The sequence below is a fragment of the Lepidochelys kempii genome, chromosome 1, assembly GCF_965140265.1.
Source record: "Lepidochelys kempii isolate rLepKem1 chromosome 1, rLepKem1.hap2, whole genome shotgun sequence".
Classification (NCBI taxonomy): Eukaryota; Metazoa; Chordata; order Testudines; family Cheloniidae; genus Lepidochelys; species Lepidochelys kempii.
In genome coordinates, this window is record NC_133256.1 from 168,313,992 (window position 1) to 168,328,195 (window position 14,204).

A 14,204-nucleotide genomic window follows, 5' to 3' on the forward strand; every position below is an offset into this window, starting at 1 on the left:
GGGAGTTGGTGGCAGTGACAGGAATATAACCCAGATCTCCTGACTCAGTCTCTGGTAATAACTACTGGACATCAGGCAAGCCTGAATAGTTTATTACATATTGTAAATAAAATGGCCACCTGCCATGTGCCCGGGGTGCTTCTGCGTTGCCCTGCCCTTTGTTCTCTCTCTTCCAGTCCCTTTTACAGAGATTCCACACCCTTGCTCATCCAGACACCACCCTGGGGCCTGGGGTTATTCAGACGACAACTCAAAAGTAAAACTCAAAGTTCCAAAAATCTGTCCCCAAAGCATGGCTCTGACCTCAGAGCCATGGGGAGCGAAAGGGTTCCTTCATAAAGTTCTTTCTTTTGAGTTATTAGGGGTGACCTGCCATGTGGTTCAGCTTGCAACTGTCCTGCTCAGAGCTGACTCCCATGTAGACTTCCTAGAGTCAGCTCTCCCAAACAGCTGCTTCTCTTTCTCTTATATGGAACCATCTGCTGAGGCTCCCTCCCCACACCAGGTTTCTCTTGTTAGCTCATGGAACAAGGCTGATCCAGGCTTCAAATCTCCTGTAGGCAGCTCCCTCTCACCCCCTTTGCTCTCTCACATGTACTTATGGGGATGAACGTTGTGGCAGCATTCAAAAAATTCTGTTTTATAGATAGATGCAATCCAACTCTTCCAGTGATGGCTTTGTTCACAAGCTCCTAGCAATTGGCAAATGAACTTTATGAGTCAGTGTGAGACAACAGAATGTTTCACAGCATCAAAAACTCTCCTTAGCTTTAAATCACACTTCTTCAGAGTCCTGATTTCCTAACCTTCATTGTGCTGTTTGATAAATAAGTAGACCATTTGTTACTGTCCAGGTCTTACCTTGGGTCAGCATAGTTAAAAACAAACCTGCAGGCTTGTTTGAGCACATGCAGACTGTCTAGTGCTTTTTTTTTCCTCCATTGGAAAGAAACTAAGATGTCATGACTGTACGAAAACCCCTACATTTAATAGTTCATTTGAGGTCTTGTGCTTTTAATTAAGTTTCATGTGCAAACATCCAAGAGTCATTTCTTGGCAAATGATGCTCTAGGCTCTCATGATTTATCTGTTGTATCCTCCCCCTGTTAGTAGTAAGTTTTGGGCTTTCCTCAGTTCTTTAAATAATTACACTTAAAGTATGCTGCCATGTTATGCAGATGGGGCTAAGTCAGAATAAGTGGTCCTTAAGAGGGATTTATTATTGCTATAGCAGTAAGACCTCTCTTAGTATAGTTGTCCCAGATAATGTAAATCTTCTTGGATCTTACCATCACAGTAGACAAAAATATGTTGAGGGAAAACAAGAAATATGTCCCATGGCATTAAACATGAAACTTAAATGGAGAGTCTCTTCAAGAAATAGAAATTAAACTGTCTTCTCTACCCTAGCCTATTTTATTTTTTATATATATTTCTTGAGGCAAAGAGATCTGAAATGTCAACAAAGATAATCTCACTTCCTTTCTTCGAAGTTCCACCATTGTTTTAAGTCCCCGGTGCTTCCTTCTTCTCTAGCTCTGTTTCTGTAATCCTTTGACAGTTGTTGTTTCAGTTCACGTTGTCCTTACTGCAGCATTCATAAGGTTATTTACTTTTAGGGACTTTATCCATAGCAGGAGTCTGCTGGCAGTTTATTTCCAAGACTCTGTACCACTAATGAATTTCAGTCCTAAAGCCAATAAAGCTTCCTTTGACTTTGGAAACAATTTTGCATTTTTTTTTTATCTCTAGGCTAGAAATGTCCTTAGAAGAGATTTTCATTTTCTTTTTTCTTTTCTAAAGATTTTTGAAAACTAAAGAGATCCTTAACTCTTTGAACACTGTACATCAGTGTACACATCCAGAGTAAATTTCAGCAGGCTTTATCCCTATAAATGAGCACCTGTCCCAGTCTTCTTCACACCTTCTGAACCCATTCTTGATTCACTCCCACCCTACTTCTCCAGGGTGGAGGTGGGAAAATGGGGGTCTGGGGGTGGGGAAGGAAAAATGGGAACCTAGGAGGGCAGGGATCTGGGTTATGAGGAGGGAGAGGATAGAGATGAGGGAACATAGAGACCCTGGCTTGGGAGGGCATTGGGGGAAAGGGGAATGGGAGTGAATACAGAAATCCTGGCAGGGGGGAAAGGGGAAAATGGGGAGCATCGGGGGGGAGTAGGGAATGGGAGGGCACACAGAGCCTCTCTCATGGGGAAGGTCAGTGGTATGGGTACAAATCCCCTTGACATGAGGGACGGGGTGAGAAGACTTGCATGGAGTCCATGAAATCTAGGGAGATGGGAGGGTAGCACACAGGGAACTACTGAGAGGGAAGTGAAGGAATGCAGAGAGTCCCTGGTGGATGCAGTGTGTTTGGCCTAGACAAGCTGTGGAAATGTGTGAACTCCTAGTTTCAGGTAGGCCTAGATTAGCATGTTAACTAGGCACTTCAGAGTGATTAAGTATTGCTGACACCAACAGTAAAACAGTTACTGGGTACATCTACACTGCAGTTAAACACCTACAGCTGGCCTGTGCCAGCTGGCTTGGGTTGTGGGACTGTTTAATTGCAGTGTAGACTTACAGACTGGAGGCTGGGCTCTTTGACCCTGTGAGGTGAGAGGGTCCCAGAGCTCAGGCGGAAGCCTATACTGCAGTTAAATAGCCCTGCAGCCCGAGCCCCGTGAGCCCAAGTCAGCTGGCACTGGCCCGCTGCTGTTTTTAATTGCAGTGTAGACATACCCATGGAGAGAAATGTAACAGATGGAATTTAAACCGGGCCGAGCTGGACACTCCCAACACTCTCTAGTTGTCATATCGATCTGTGGCCATTGCCCAGCTGCATAACCTGCGATATACTGATCAAGTGACTGGATGTTCTTCCCAGTAGTTGCACCTTCTTCAGTGGACAGGTGTTGCAAGCAATGACTGTTTTAGTGCTTTGTCTTAGGAGCAGCCTCTGATCTAAGGTATCCCAATGGTCAGATATGCAGAAAAGTGTGTTGAATTCAGAATTTTCTCCTGCTTTTCCTCCATAGCCTCGCCACGTGTTCAATATGCTGAAGAAGTATGTGCGTGCAGAGCAGAAAGACAGACAGCATACCCTCAAACACTTTGAACACGTCCGCATGGTGGATCCAAAGAAAGCTGCCCAAATCAGATCTCAGGTAATAACTAATAAATAAGGCAAGCAGCGTTTTGAACTATTGCAAATCTAGTATCAGCAAATTTAAATTAACTTCTGTCTCCTGAATATACACTGTAAACTGTGATACTATCTGCTAAATATTTGACTCCCTCTTTTACAATTTTCAATACAATAGGGTCTCAAACATTCTGACCAGGATTTCTGTAGCCATTTGTAAGGGTACTTTGTGGTGCCCATAAATATAAATTGTGCATTTTGCTTGTGTCTAACACACTTTTCAGCTGAGATCACTGTATTTCATGGAACATCAACTGCTGAATGTTTGTGCAACCCTTGATACATTTGTTTTGGAACAGCTTTCATATTTTCCTTGCAAATTACATAGAACAAAAAAGAAGCCAACAGAGATGTAGCTACTTTCAAGATGCCAATTAAACTTGTAGACACAGTGGCTGAGTTTGAAAATCTGTGCGGTAATCTGTAGAATCTGCTTTTTCTTTACCGATACCATTAATTGGAAACTCTGCCCCAGCTGCGATTCTTGAACTGATCAAGCATTGCTAGCAGCCAAATTACACCCCTTTGTTTGACACCCCTTAGTTTGAACTTCTGTGCCAGATTTGGAAGTTGAGATCATATTGTTTTAAAATCACTGGAATCTGAAATGTTCATCTCTAACTAGCCCCTGAAAAAACCTTTAAAAAAATCACCCTTTTTTTTTTTTTTACCTTTAATATGACCATTTATTTTAAAATTTGGATTACTTTAACACTGAGCCTGTGTGCAGCTGAAATTCGCAGCATACAGGCTTCCTGGTCAGATTACATCATCCATGATGCACCATGGTCTAGCTTCTTAGTGATGGGAGATGGTGCTTCATGGGAGTCCAGTGAAATGGTGCATCATGGGAGAGGAAGGTCAGCTGGGAAGCCCAGCTCATAGAGAATGAGGACATGAGGTAACAGAACAGCTACCCCAGCTGCATGTCTGAATTGAATAATTTTGGCTTTTGGATGAAATCATTTTGGTTTTGGAACATTCTGTTTTTCAACAAAAAAAAAATCAAAATTTTACTCAGAAAGCAAACACTTCCTGTGAAAATGTTTGTTTAGTCAAAAACCCAATTTTCCATCAAAAAGCAGGTTCAAATTTGACCACCTTCATTGACACCCTCGTCTCATTCAGTCCTTATTCACATGTTAGGTATGGACAAGGATGCTAGGAGAAGATGTGAGCTCAGATGCAGGGACACAAGAAGGGGCCAGACAGCAGAACCATTGCCAGAAAGACTGTTCCTTTGTCAGCTGCTGGAGAGAGCTGAAATGTGCAATAGATTTCATGACTGGAGACTTGCAGAATCCACAAGGCATGCTTCAGTGTGTTTATTATACCTACTTCCTCTGAAAACTGTCGTGCTCTGTAATATATAAATCTGCAATGATGACTGTAGGTAAAATGCTGATGATTTCCCCCCAAAATGGATCTTCTATTTCTGTAGGTTATGACACACCTACGTGTGATATATGAGCGCATGAACCAGTCTCTTTCCCTTCTCTACAATGTACCAGCGGTTGCTGAGGAGATTCAAGATGAAGTGGGTAAGTTAACTGTTTGTTTTTTGTATAAGAATCATAACAATCTAGAAAGGAATTGGGTCTTAATCTTCAAATAGAAAAAGAGTTAAGATACAGTGCTTCCTTTTGTCTATAGTGAAGATAGCTAGCAAATAAGAGGACAAACCTGTCAATGTTTTAAAACTATAAATGGGGACATTTCGGGAGGTGTAAAATATGGACGTATCTTTTAACTTGATTGATGTACTCTGGACTACGATGAGCTTTCTAGAGGGACTGAATGGAAAAAGATGATTCATATTTTGCTTTCATAATGGCCTCTCCCGCCTACATTATGTTTCTTTGAAGTGGCTATCTTTTTATATAGGACTTTAAATCTCACAGAACATATGCAACAATGTCTTCACAATTTTTGTCTGAGTGTAGTAATTTACACTTGGCACCCACACACTGTAAAGAAATCAGGGACAGCTGTTGACTCTTGTCACCACTAGATTTGGGAGGATAACTGATGGAGATCAAATCATGTTTCTTCCTTTTGGATATTTAATTCAATGTGATAAATCTAATTCGGGTGTCTTGGGAAGACCCCAAGCAAAATATTAACTTGCCAGGACTTAAGCATCTTTTCTTTGACTGATCAATAAAATGCTTCCAAGCTGGCATATTTCCAGTTAAATTTCAGCAATTCCATGTCACTCATTTATATGACATGGGAAATTTGAGAATGGCAATGAGTCACACCACTGTAGAGTAGATGAAAGTTAAATGGCCTAGAGGAGCCATGTATCTAAGTCCTCCATGAGGGTTTTCATTGTGCTAGGTTAAAACTGCTGATTCTTCTTAGAGTGATGGTACCTATTATATTTCACTCTGGGTTACACATGTGCACCATGTGCCTGGAGTCGGAGAATTTGAAAGTGTCTGTTGGTCCACGCATGCGTCCTGGCTCCCCGTGTGCTTCCATCTGAGGCAATAAAGGGCTGGGTAGACCAACCGCATCTTCAGTTCCTTCTCACCACCACATTGTCCAGGTCAGAACCTTCAGTGTCCTAGTCTCTGACACCGTTCTAATAATTATAATTATATAGTTTTATCAGATTTAGTCATAGTTTTGATAGTTTAGAATAGGGTAGAGCTCAGGGGTCTTGACCCACCCCAGTACCCCATTCGGGTACCGGACTATGCCCAGAATTCCAGGATTCAAACCGTGTCTCCTCCCTGTGATCCTTGTTGGTCAGCGACAACCACCAACGCTGCCTCTACTGCCTGAGAGAAGTTCACATCATGACTAGGCGCAGTATTTGTCAGTCTTTCCCCGGCCACACCCAAGAAGAATGAGCACTGGGTTTCCAGAAGTATCTCATGGAGATGGTCATGAGACCACAATTGCACCCAGGCCATGGAACCCCCCCATACATCATCCTGAATGAAAGAGGAGCATGCCTCCTACTGCTCTTAGGTCTGACTCTGATATCAGAGGAGCCACTCCCACGGACCCCACAGCAAGGCCTAGTCAGGAAGTTAGGAAGCACACCCATAAGCATGGGACTAAGTCTTCCTCCAAATCCACCTCAAAAAAATTGGACATTCCTTCCACCAACTGGGCTCAAGGGGACATAATATGTACTAAGTCTCACAGAAGAAGATTCTTAAACAGTGGGATCCACTGGTTCCATGCCAGCAGTCCATCAGTAACACTGTTTCCAGTGCCTCATAAAACCCGAGACCCCCAGGCACTAGCAAAGATTTCATTGAGATCCAGATCCCTGGCTGCTCCTCAAGATATCTTTGCCTTTCTTTCCTCATCTCTGGGCAAAACTATCATCACCGGCATGTCCGTGTGAGGCTGGGGAGCCCATATGGACAACCGCATGACACAAGGGACACAGAAACCTGGAGAATCCAGAATGCAGATCAGTATTCTGGAACTTCTTGCGTGCCTTCCTTACTGCTCATTCTTTCTTCCACTCATTCGCTTCCATCATGTCCTGATAATGTCAGACAACACCACCACTATTTTCTGCATCAACAAACAGGGGCGGAGGTTTGAAATCCACAACTATGTGCAGAAGTGGTCAATCTCTGGAAATGATACATCAGCAATCAGATTACCCTATTCCCAGCCTACCTTCCAGAGCAGAATGTGCTCGTGGACTCAGTCAGCAGACACTTTGCAATTGACCACGAGTGGGAGTTGCATGATGGAGTATTACACAACATCTTCATGCAGTGGGGAACTCCAACCAGACAGACATTCGCTTCTCAAGCCAACCAACAAGTGTGCCACATATTGCTCCAGGGGAGCCCTCAGTTACTCTCAGGGTGATGCTCTCCTTCTTTCCTGGTCAGACCAGCACAACTGTGTCTTCCCCCCACTATTGCTCATACCTGAGGTGCTACACAAAATCTGACAAGACAAGGCGACAGTCATCACGATTGCCCCCTTCTGGCCCAGACAGTTCTGGTTCCCCAACCTGCTGTACATGTCATCCCGTCCGCCAGTTATCATTCCTAATTTCCCCAACCTTCTGACCCAGTGCAGCATCAGGATCAAGCATCCCAATTTATGACTGCTCCACCTCAGAGCATGGTATTTGGACAGGCATCAACCCTAGAATGGGCGTGTTCCTTGGCAGGACATTCTCTCTAACAACAGGAAAGAATCCACTAGGCAATGTTACTGGGCTAAGTAGAAATGCTTTTCCTCTTGGGCACAACAAAAAAACTGTTAGACCAGAAGCTGTGGAGATTTCCCTTATCCTGGATTACATTCTATCTTTGAAGATTTTGGGTCTTGCCCTCAGCTTCTTGTGGGTCCACCTTGCGGCAATTAGCACGTCCTATCCTCCTACGGAGGGTTTCTCCATTTTTTTACACCCGCTAACTGCTAGATGTTTGGCAAGGTCTCCTAAGAGCCCTCCCACCTCTCCAAAATATTACGCCCTAATGGGATCTGAATCTGATACTCACAAAACATCCCTTTGAGCCACTGGCAACCTGCTCCATGTCCCTCCTTTCCAGGAAGGCTGCCTTCCTTTTAGCCATCACTTCAGCTAAAAGGGTAGATGAACTCAGAGCTATCATGGCAGATCCACCATTTATGGTATTTCACAAGGATAAGGTTTCCTTACGCATATAACCAACATTTTTACCAAAGGTGGTCTCACGATTTCATCTTAACCAATCCATTCACTTACCTGTTTTCTTTCCAAAACCGGACTCATCAGCAGAAGAATGTAGACACCATTTCTTTGATGTTTGATGAGCCTTGGCCTTTTATCTGCAGAGAACAAAGACAGTTGGGAAGTCCCCAAGACCTGTTTGTTGCAGTAGCAACCATGAGATTCTCTCAGGGAACATGCCATCTCCACCCAGAGATCACCCACAGTGGAATACTGTAGTGACCATCACTCAAAGAAGAGGTTACTCACCTGTAACTGAAGGTTCTTTGAGATGGCGTGGTCCCTAACTGTATTCCACTGCCTGCCCTCCTTCCCCTCTGCTTCGGATCTGTCAGATTCACAGAGAGAAGGAACTGGAGACATAATTGGTCCGTCAACCTCCTTTATTACTTTGGAAGGAAGCACAAGGTGAGTCAGGGTGCATGCATGGACCAACAGAAACTACTTGCAAATTCTCCAACTCCAGGCTTAATTCATGGTGAAATACAGATAGGGACTGCATATCTTGAAGGTCCTCCAGGTACAGGGAGGTTGAAGTCTATTGAGCTTATTCCTGATACTAAAGAACTCAGAATCCTTCTGATTTTGAGTACAGATCAGCTTGAAACCAGTACTGTGTCAAGTCTGTATTGTGAAATGATTCGTAATTCTTTTCCTAAACCCATGCAAAAAGAATTCTAGGGTATGTAGAGAAGTAAAATATTAATAAAACTTTGTTGTTACACTCTAACAGTTCCAAGGCCAGAAATACTGAAGTTCCCATTAAAAAGACAAAGGTTTCATGAAATATCTTTTGTAAGAAAGAATTGGCTTAGAAAGTCTGAATCAATGAAATAGCTTTATAATGTCCAGATCTGAACTTATTCACACACAGTCTATTTTAATAATAAATTGCCAGCAATAGTGCATTTGAAAATAATTCTTCTCTGCAGCTGGAAAATTGTCTTGGGTGCAATGTTCCCTCTAATTTTTCCCATCCATGTGTGGAATGAATTTTGTTATGTGCACAATGATTTGCAGCGGGGATGGGGTGAGGGGTTCGGAGTGTGGGAGAGGGCTCAGGGCTGGGGCAAAGGGTTGGGGTGCGGGGTGGTGAGGGCTCTGGCTGGGGTGCGGGCTCTGGGATGGAGATGGGGATGAAGGGTTCAGGGTGCGGGATGGGGCTCAGGCCTGGGGCAAAGGGTTGGAGTGCAGAGGGGTGAGGGCTCTGGCTGTGGATGTGCAGTTCAGAGTGTGGGAAGGGGGGTCAGGGCTGGGGCAGAGAGTTGAGGTGTGAGGGGATGAGGGCTCTGGGGTGGGGCCAGGGATGAGGGATTTGGGGTGCTGGCTGCCCCGGGACCACAACGGGGAAAGAGGACTGCCCCCAGCCCTCTCTCCCTGCCGGGGTTGGGTGCTGGGGAGAGGTGCTTCTCCCCAGCCGCAGCAGCTCCGGGGCCTGGGGAGAGGCCTTTGATAGGCTGCTGCATGCTGTGCAGCCACGCAGCTCAGAGGGAACTTAGCTTGGGTGGTTGATTTTTTTATATATAATTTTAATTCTCTGCATGATTATTTGTCTACTGTTTCCAGAGCTACAGTTTACTGCAGAGCTCCTCGTGAGCCATTTGTGCCTTGAGGAATTAACACCCCATCATTTTTATTAAGAGACCTAGCCCTGTTTAACATAGTTTTTCAATAAATTAACAAACAAATGCAAGCCTTCCCCAGCCCTTGAGACTCCTGACTGCGTGCCCAGTAGAGAAGGTTTATCAGTGGAAACCAGATGTCCTTTTTTCATGAACACACAAGAATATGTATGTAGCAATAAGGTTCATCAGGGAGTCCTGCCCTTAACCTGGAAATCCCTTAGTATCCTTATACTGAACCAAGAATTCTAGAGTAGTTCTATTGGGAATTTAAATGGCTGAGTTTGAGAGGTGGTGCCTCATCCAAGTCTATAGTCCGCATTAAAACCCAGGAGTTCCCAGTCTTTGGTCCAGTGTTTGAACCACTAGACCATGTCTGTATTGTGCCTGGGATACTGGCAGATGCACAGAGAATCTTCTGTTTAACAGTATGTATAGAGCCCTGCAAATTCGTGGATCAGATGTGGATACAAATTTTTGTATCCTCACTGGGCTCTAAGTATGTAGACCCTTGCAGAGACTCTTGCATTGAGATAGAGAATCCAGCAAGTTCACAGTGTAAGTGAACCAAAATTCACTGAAATGGATTGTGGGAAATCAGGAGATTTTGAAGATGCTCATGTTGAAAAATGTATGGATGGAAGGTGATTTTAGGTCCCTGAGAGAGAAATACAGGAATCTGTCTTGTCCCACCCCTTTGTCGTGTGTGCAGTGCTTTGACTGCATTGGTTGACTTCCCTGGAAGAGAATTATATGGTTGAGGGATCCAAAATAACAAATCCATTTCTCAAGCAAAAGCAACCCAGCGTTCTGCACATGGCAATTTGTCATTAATACATGCAGTGAAGAAGGTGGCAGGAACTTAGTTATGGTACAGTTCATATCAATTGCAGTCACTGCCTGCGGTGGTTTCTGACTAGTTGGTAAGCATAGTTGTTTTTAAAAAAATTAAAATAAAAAAAATCCTTGCACGTATAGATATGTAAAAAGACCTGTGCAACACTGGGGAACAAAGAAAGCGAGCAGCCTTCTGTATCCTTTCGCTTCTTAGTACTTTTGTTGAATATTTGTATATCGGAGTAATAGGTGCCTTACATGCTTATTTTCGCTAGTTAGCTAGACACGTGCTATAAAAGTCAATTTCAACAATAATAGCAAGAGCAGTGCTGGTATTGATGCTGGCTGAATACTTGCCCTTGGTGTTGGGAAAATCAGTCTGTCTCAGAAACACAATACTAGTGAGGACTAGAATCCAACTGTTTGTGTCTTGTGACAACACTGGGAGACACATAGACGAGTTATTTGCCCAGGAAAATACATCTGCCTCCCTGGATCCCAGTGGTCTCTCAAAGGATAATGAGACAACACATGCTACAGTTCATACCAGGTCACAGTCTGTGACTGACACAGCCCACAGCGTTGAGCACTGCTATTCAGAGATGGAAATACATTCCTTGGATGTATGAGTGGCCTTGAGAGTCTGTTGAGAACAGTACTATTACACCCACAACACACAGGAGAATAAACTATCTGATTAGCTTAAAATTTGTATTCTCCTGACCTGATACGTTTAGTGTAACATGCAGTTTGTATAAGACATCAGGCAGAGCAGTGGTGGGGTGTAGAGAGGAGACGGCAAAGCCATTTTGACATACCTACTCTAAATCCTCATCTATTTAGAGTATTTACCAGTGTATGGAAGGAAGCAACTTATTCCCAGGAATGGTGCAGCAGGCGCAGATTCTGAATCTTATAATGGTGACATTAGAACTTTGTTTATCAGTCAAATATGCCAACGTCAGGCAGAATGTTGTTACTACTTCTGCTGTGCTCAGTTCTCAAAGCAGCGTCTCTGGTTCCCAACTGGTGCCCTCCAGTGGAGCCAAAAGCATGATCTGCACCCCAGCCTGCTAAGGCAGTGCAAGAGGAAGGGGTAGGTAAATTGAGAGGAAGGAGTAGGTAAATCTGATGCAAACTGTAATCCTGTCCCTGTGTTCCTTTTCTGCTGTGAACCCCTGGTCTTGAGCAACATGTGGCGGGTTACAGCAAGCTGATGGCAGGGGCCAGACAAAGTATTTCCGAACAAAAGCACTCCCAGAATTGAACGCACAGCTCAGTGGTTTGAGCTCTGGCCTGCTAAACCCAAGCCAGTTCAATCCTTGAGGGGGCCATTTAGGGATCGGGGGCAAAAATTGGGGATTGGTCTTGCTTGGAGCAGGGGGTTGGACTAGATGACCTCCTGAGGGCCCTTCCGACCCTGAGATTCTAGGATTCTATGACTAAGCGTTTTGCAAGATCTGAGGAACCTGAGCTATTTCATGAGTTTGGCGGCTCAGCTGTCTGCTGCTGAAGTATTTTTTTTGGTTGGGGAAGAAGGAAAAAGATCTTAGGAAAGGTTTCTTCCCTCATACACTGATAGATACTTCCTGTTTCTGAGTTGCTCTTGTCTTCTATCTTGATTACTATTTCGAAATAGGAAAGCTGGTAGAGAATGATAGGTGATCAAAAGAAGTATTGGTACCCTCTGTTCAGATTGGTGCCCTTAAGTATTTATGTTGCTGTACTATATCCTCCCCATCTTTTGTAGCTACATGATGTATTCTGCCTTGCTACTACCACTAATGTTCTTCAGCAAAGATGCTCATCCTGATTTTCCATGCACAAACTCTTTCTTTTAAACTTAATCTCATAAATATTGACATGACTTTAGGTAACAAAAGAAACTCTGGAATATGCAGACATATTGAAAGGTATGAATGGCTTTACGTTTTAAAAGAAAACTTACAAATCTGGAAAATATGAGGCACTCTGCTTTTTAACTTTCAGAGTTGATCAGAATAGAAAGGTGTCTCTCATGAGGTTTATTTTGGAATATTTTTCCCCTGGCTTAAAAGAGAGCATCTGAAAATCTGTTTTATTTTAGTTTTTTTCCTTTGAAGAGACATGGTCTAGTGTTCAAACACTGGACTGGAGACCGGGAACTCCTGGGTTTTAATGCTGACTGTAGACTTGGATGAGGCGGCACCTGTCAAACTCAGCCATTTAAATTCTCTGCCTCAGTTTCCTCACTTCGAGAATAGGAGAATATGCCTTACTTAGCTCACAGGAGCACTGGGAGAATTAATTGGGTAATATTTGTAAAGGGTTTGCTAAACTAAGTGCTTACTATGATCAAAAGCCACTAATTAGAATACTAGCCAAAAGAATAAAACTAAGGACAGGCAAAGCTGTATGGGTGGACAAAGAGTTTAAGAAAACAAGCTCCAGTTTTAAGCAAGATACTCTGGACCAAATTTCTGAATTAAGCAGATGAAACCATGTGCATATATTTGCACATGGCTATCTTCCATTCTTAAACACAGAGGAGCCCAAGTCTTGACTGGAGTCCCTAGGCTCCCAGTATAAGTAAATAAATAAGGAATTGTCAGTGTGTATTCACAAACCAGACTAGATACAATCACTTAGACGAGGGATCGGCAACCTTTGGCACGCGGCCCGCCAGGGTAAGCCCCCTGGCGGGCCGGGCCAGTTTGTTTACCTGCTGCGTCCACAGATTTGACCAATCGCAGCTTCCACTGGCTGCAGTTCGCCGTCCCAGGCCAATGGGGGTTGTGGGAAGCGGCACGGGCCAAGGGATGTGCTGGCCACCACTTCCCGCAGCCCCCCGTTGGCCTGGAGCAGCGAACAGTGGCCAGTGGGAGCTGCAATCAGCCAAACCTGCGGACACGGCAGGTAAACAAACCAGCCTGGCCCGCCAAGGGGCATACCCTGGCGGGCCGCGGGCCAGTTGCTGATGTGTGTGCACAAACACCTAGAATTTACACTTGTATAGCAGGTATTTGTGTACATAAATTACACATGCAAATATGCACACACTTAAATTTGAAAATGTAGCCTTTTTTGTGTGAATACCATATCCTTCATCCCAAAAGCCGTTCTACCTATGAAATTTCCACTTTGCCAGTTGTCTTCTTAAACAACCTGAATTTCAGAGCTGCTTCAGGATATGCTTAGAAGCTTCTAATCTGGTGAAGGTCTTTCAATGAAATATTTGACACTCACAATGTTGACATCCCATTCTACCCCCAAAAAATCAATTAATTTAAAAAAACAAAATAAAAAACCATACCCAAGCAGAGTTTTACCTCAAAAAGGAAGATGTGCTAGAGACTACATTAATGTCGTTAGGGACTTTGCTATTCCTATTGACTTAACATGGAAGGCACTCAGATACTACGGTGATGGACAGCTGTATCAAACGCCAAGAGAGAGATTGTGCTTGAGATTTCAATAGCCATAGTCCATCAGAGTCTTCTAAAATCAAGCATACCCTAGCCCCGGTGGAATATTATCAAAGATAAGCAGATTGTTAACAGACTACAATGGACTCGTTGAGAAAGGAAATTAAGGGTTTGGTCCTGCCTTATCTAGCAAAGCATTTAAGCATCAGACTGATCACATGCTGAAAGTTGAGGACATGCTTAAGGGCTTTGCTATTTGGAACTAGAGTACTCAGCCTTCGCATGATCAAGCCCTAAATGGAGGCTTATTGAAGTTACGATTAGTTTGTGGACAGGGTGATCTCAAAAGGTTAAGATCAGAATCCAGAGCTTTCGGGACGGGGGTTAACCAGGCTTCCAATTAGAGTTTTGACCTTGCTAAGTAAATCTTCTGT

At 43.7% G+C, this 14,204-nt stretch overlaps 1 protein-coding gene across 4 annotated transcripts in view; it reads left to right on the forward strand.

Moving 5' to 3' along the window:
- The window catches only part of APP (amyloid beta precursor protein), a 295,324-nt gene that overhangs the window by 232,046 nt on the left and 49,074 nt on the right, over positions 1-14,204 (forward strand). For all 4 annotated transcript variants that reach the window (XM_073363102.1, XM_073363091.1, XM_073363122.1 and 1 more), the window contains 2 exons: positions 3,039-3,167; positions 4,647-4,746. In XM_073363102.1, coding sequence (XP_073219203.1) covers positions 3,039-3,167; positions 4,647-4,746 — 229 coding nt within the window. The remainder of the gene's footprint in view (positions 1-3,038; positions 3,168-4,646; positions 4,747-14,204) is intronic.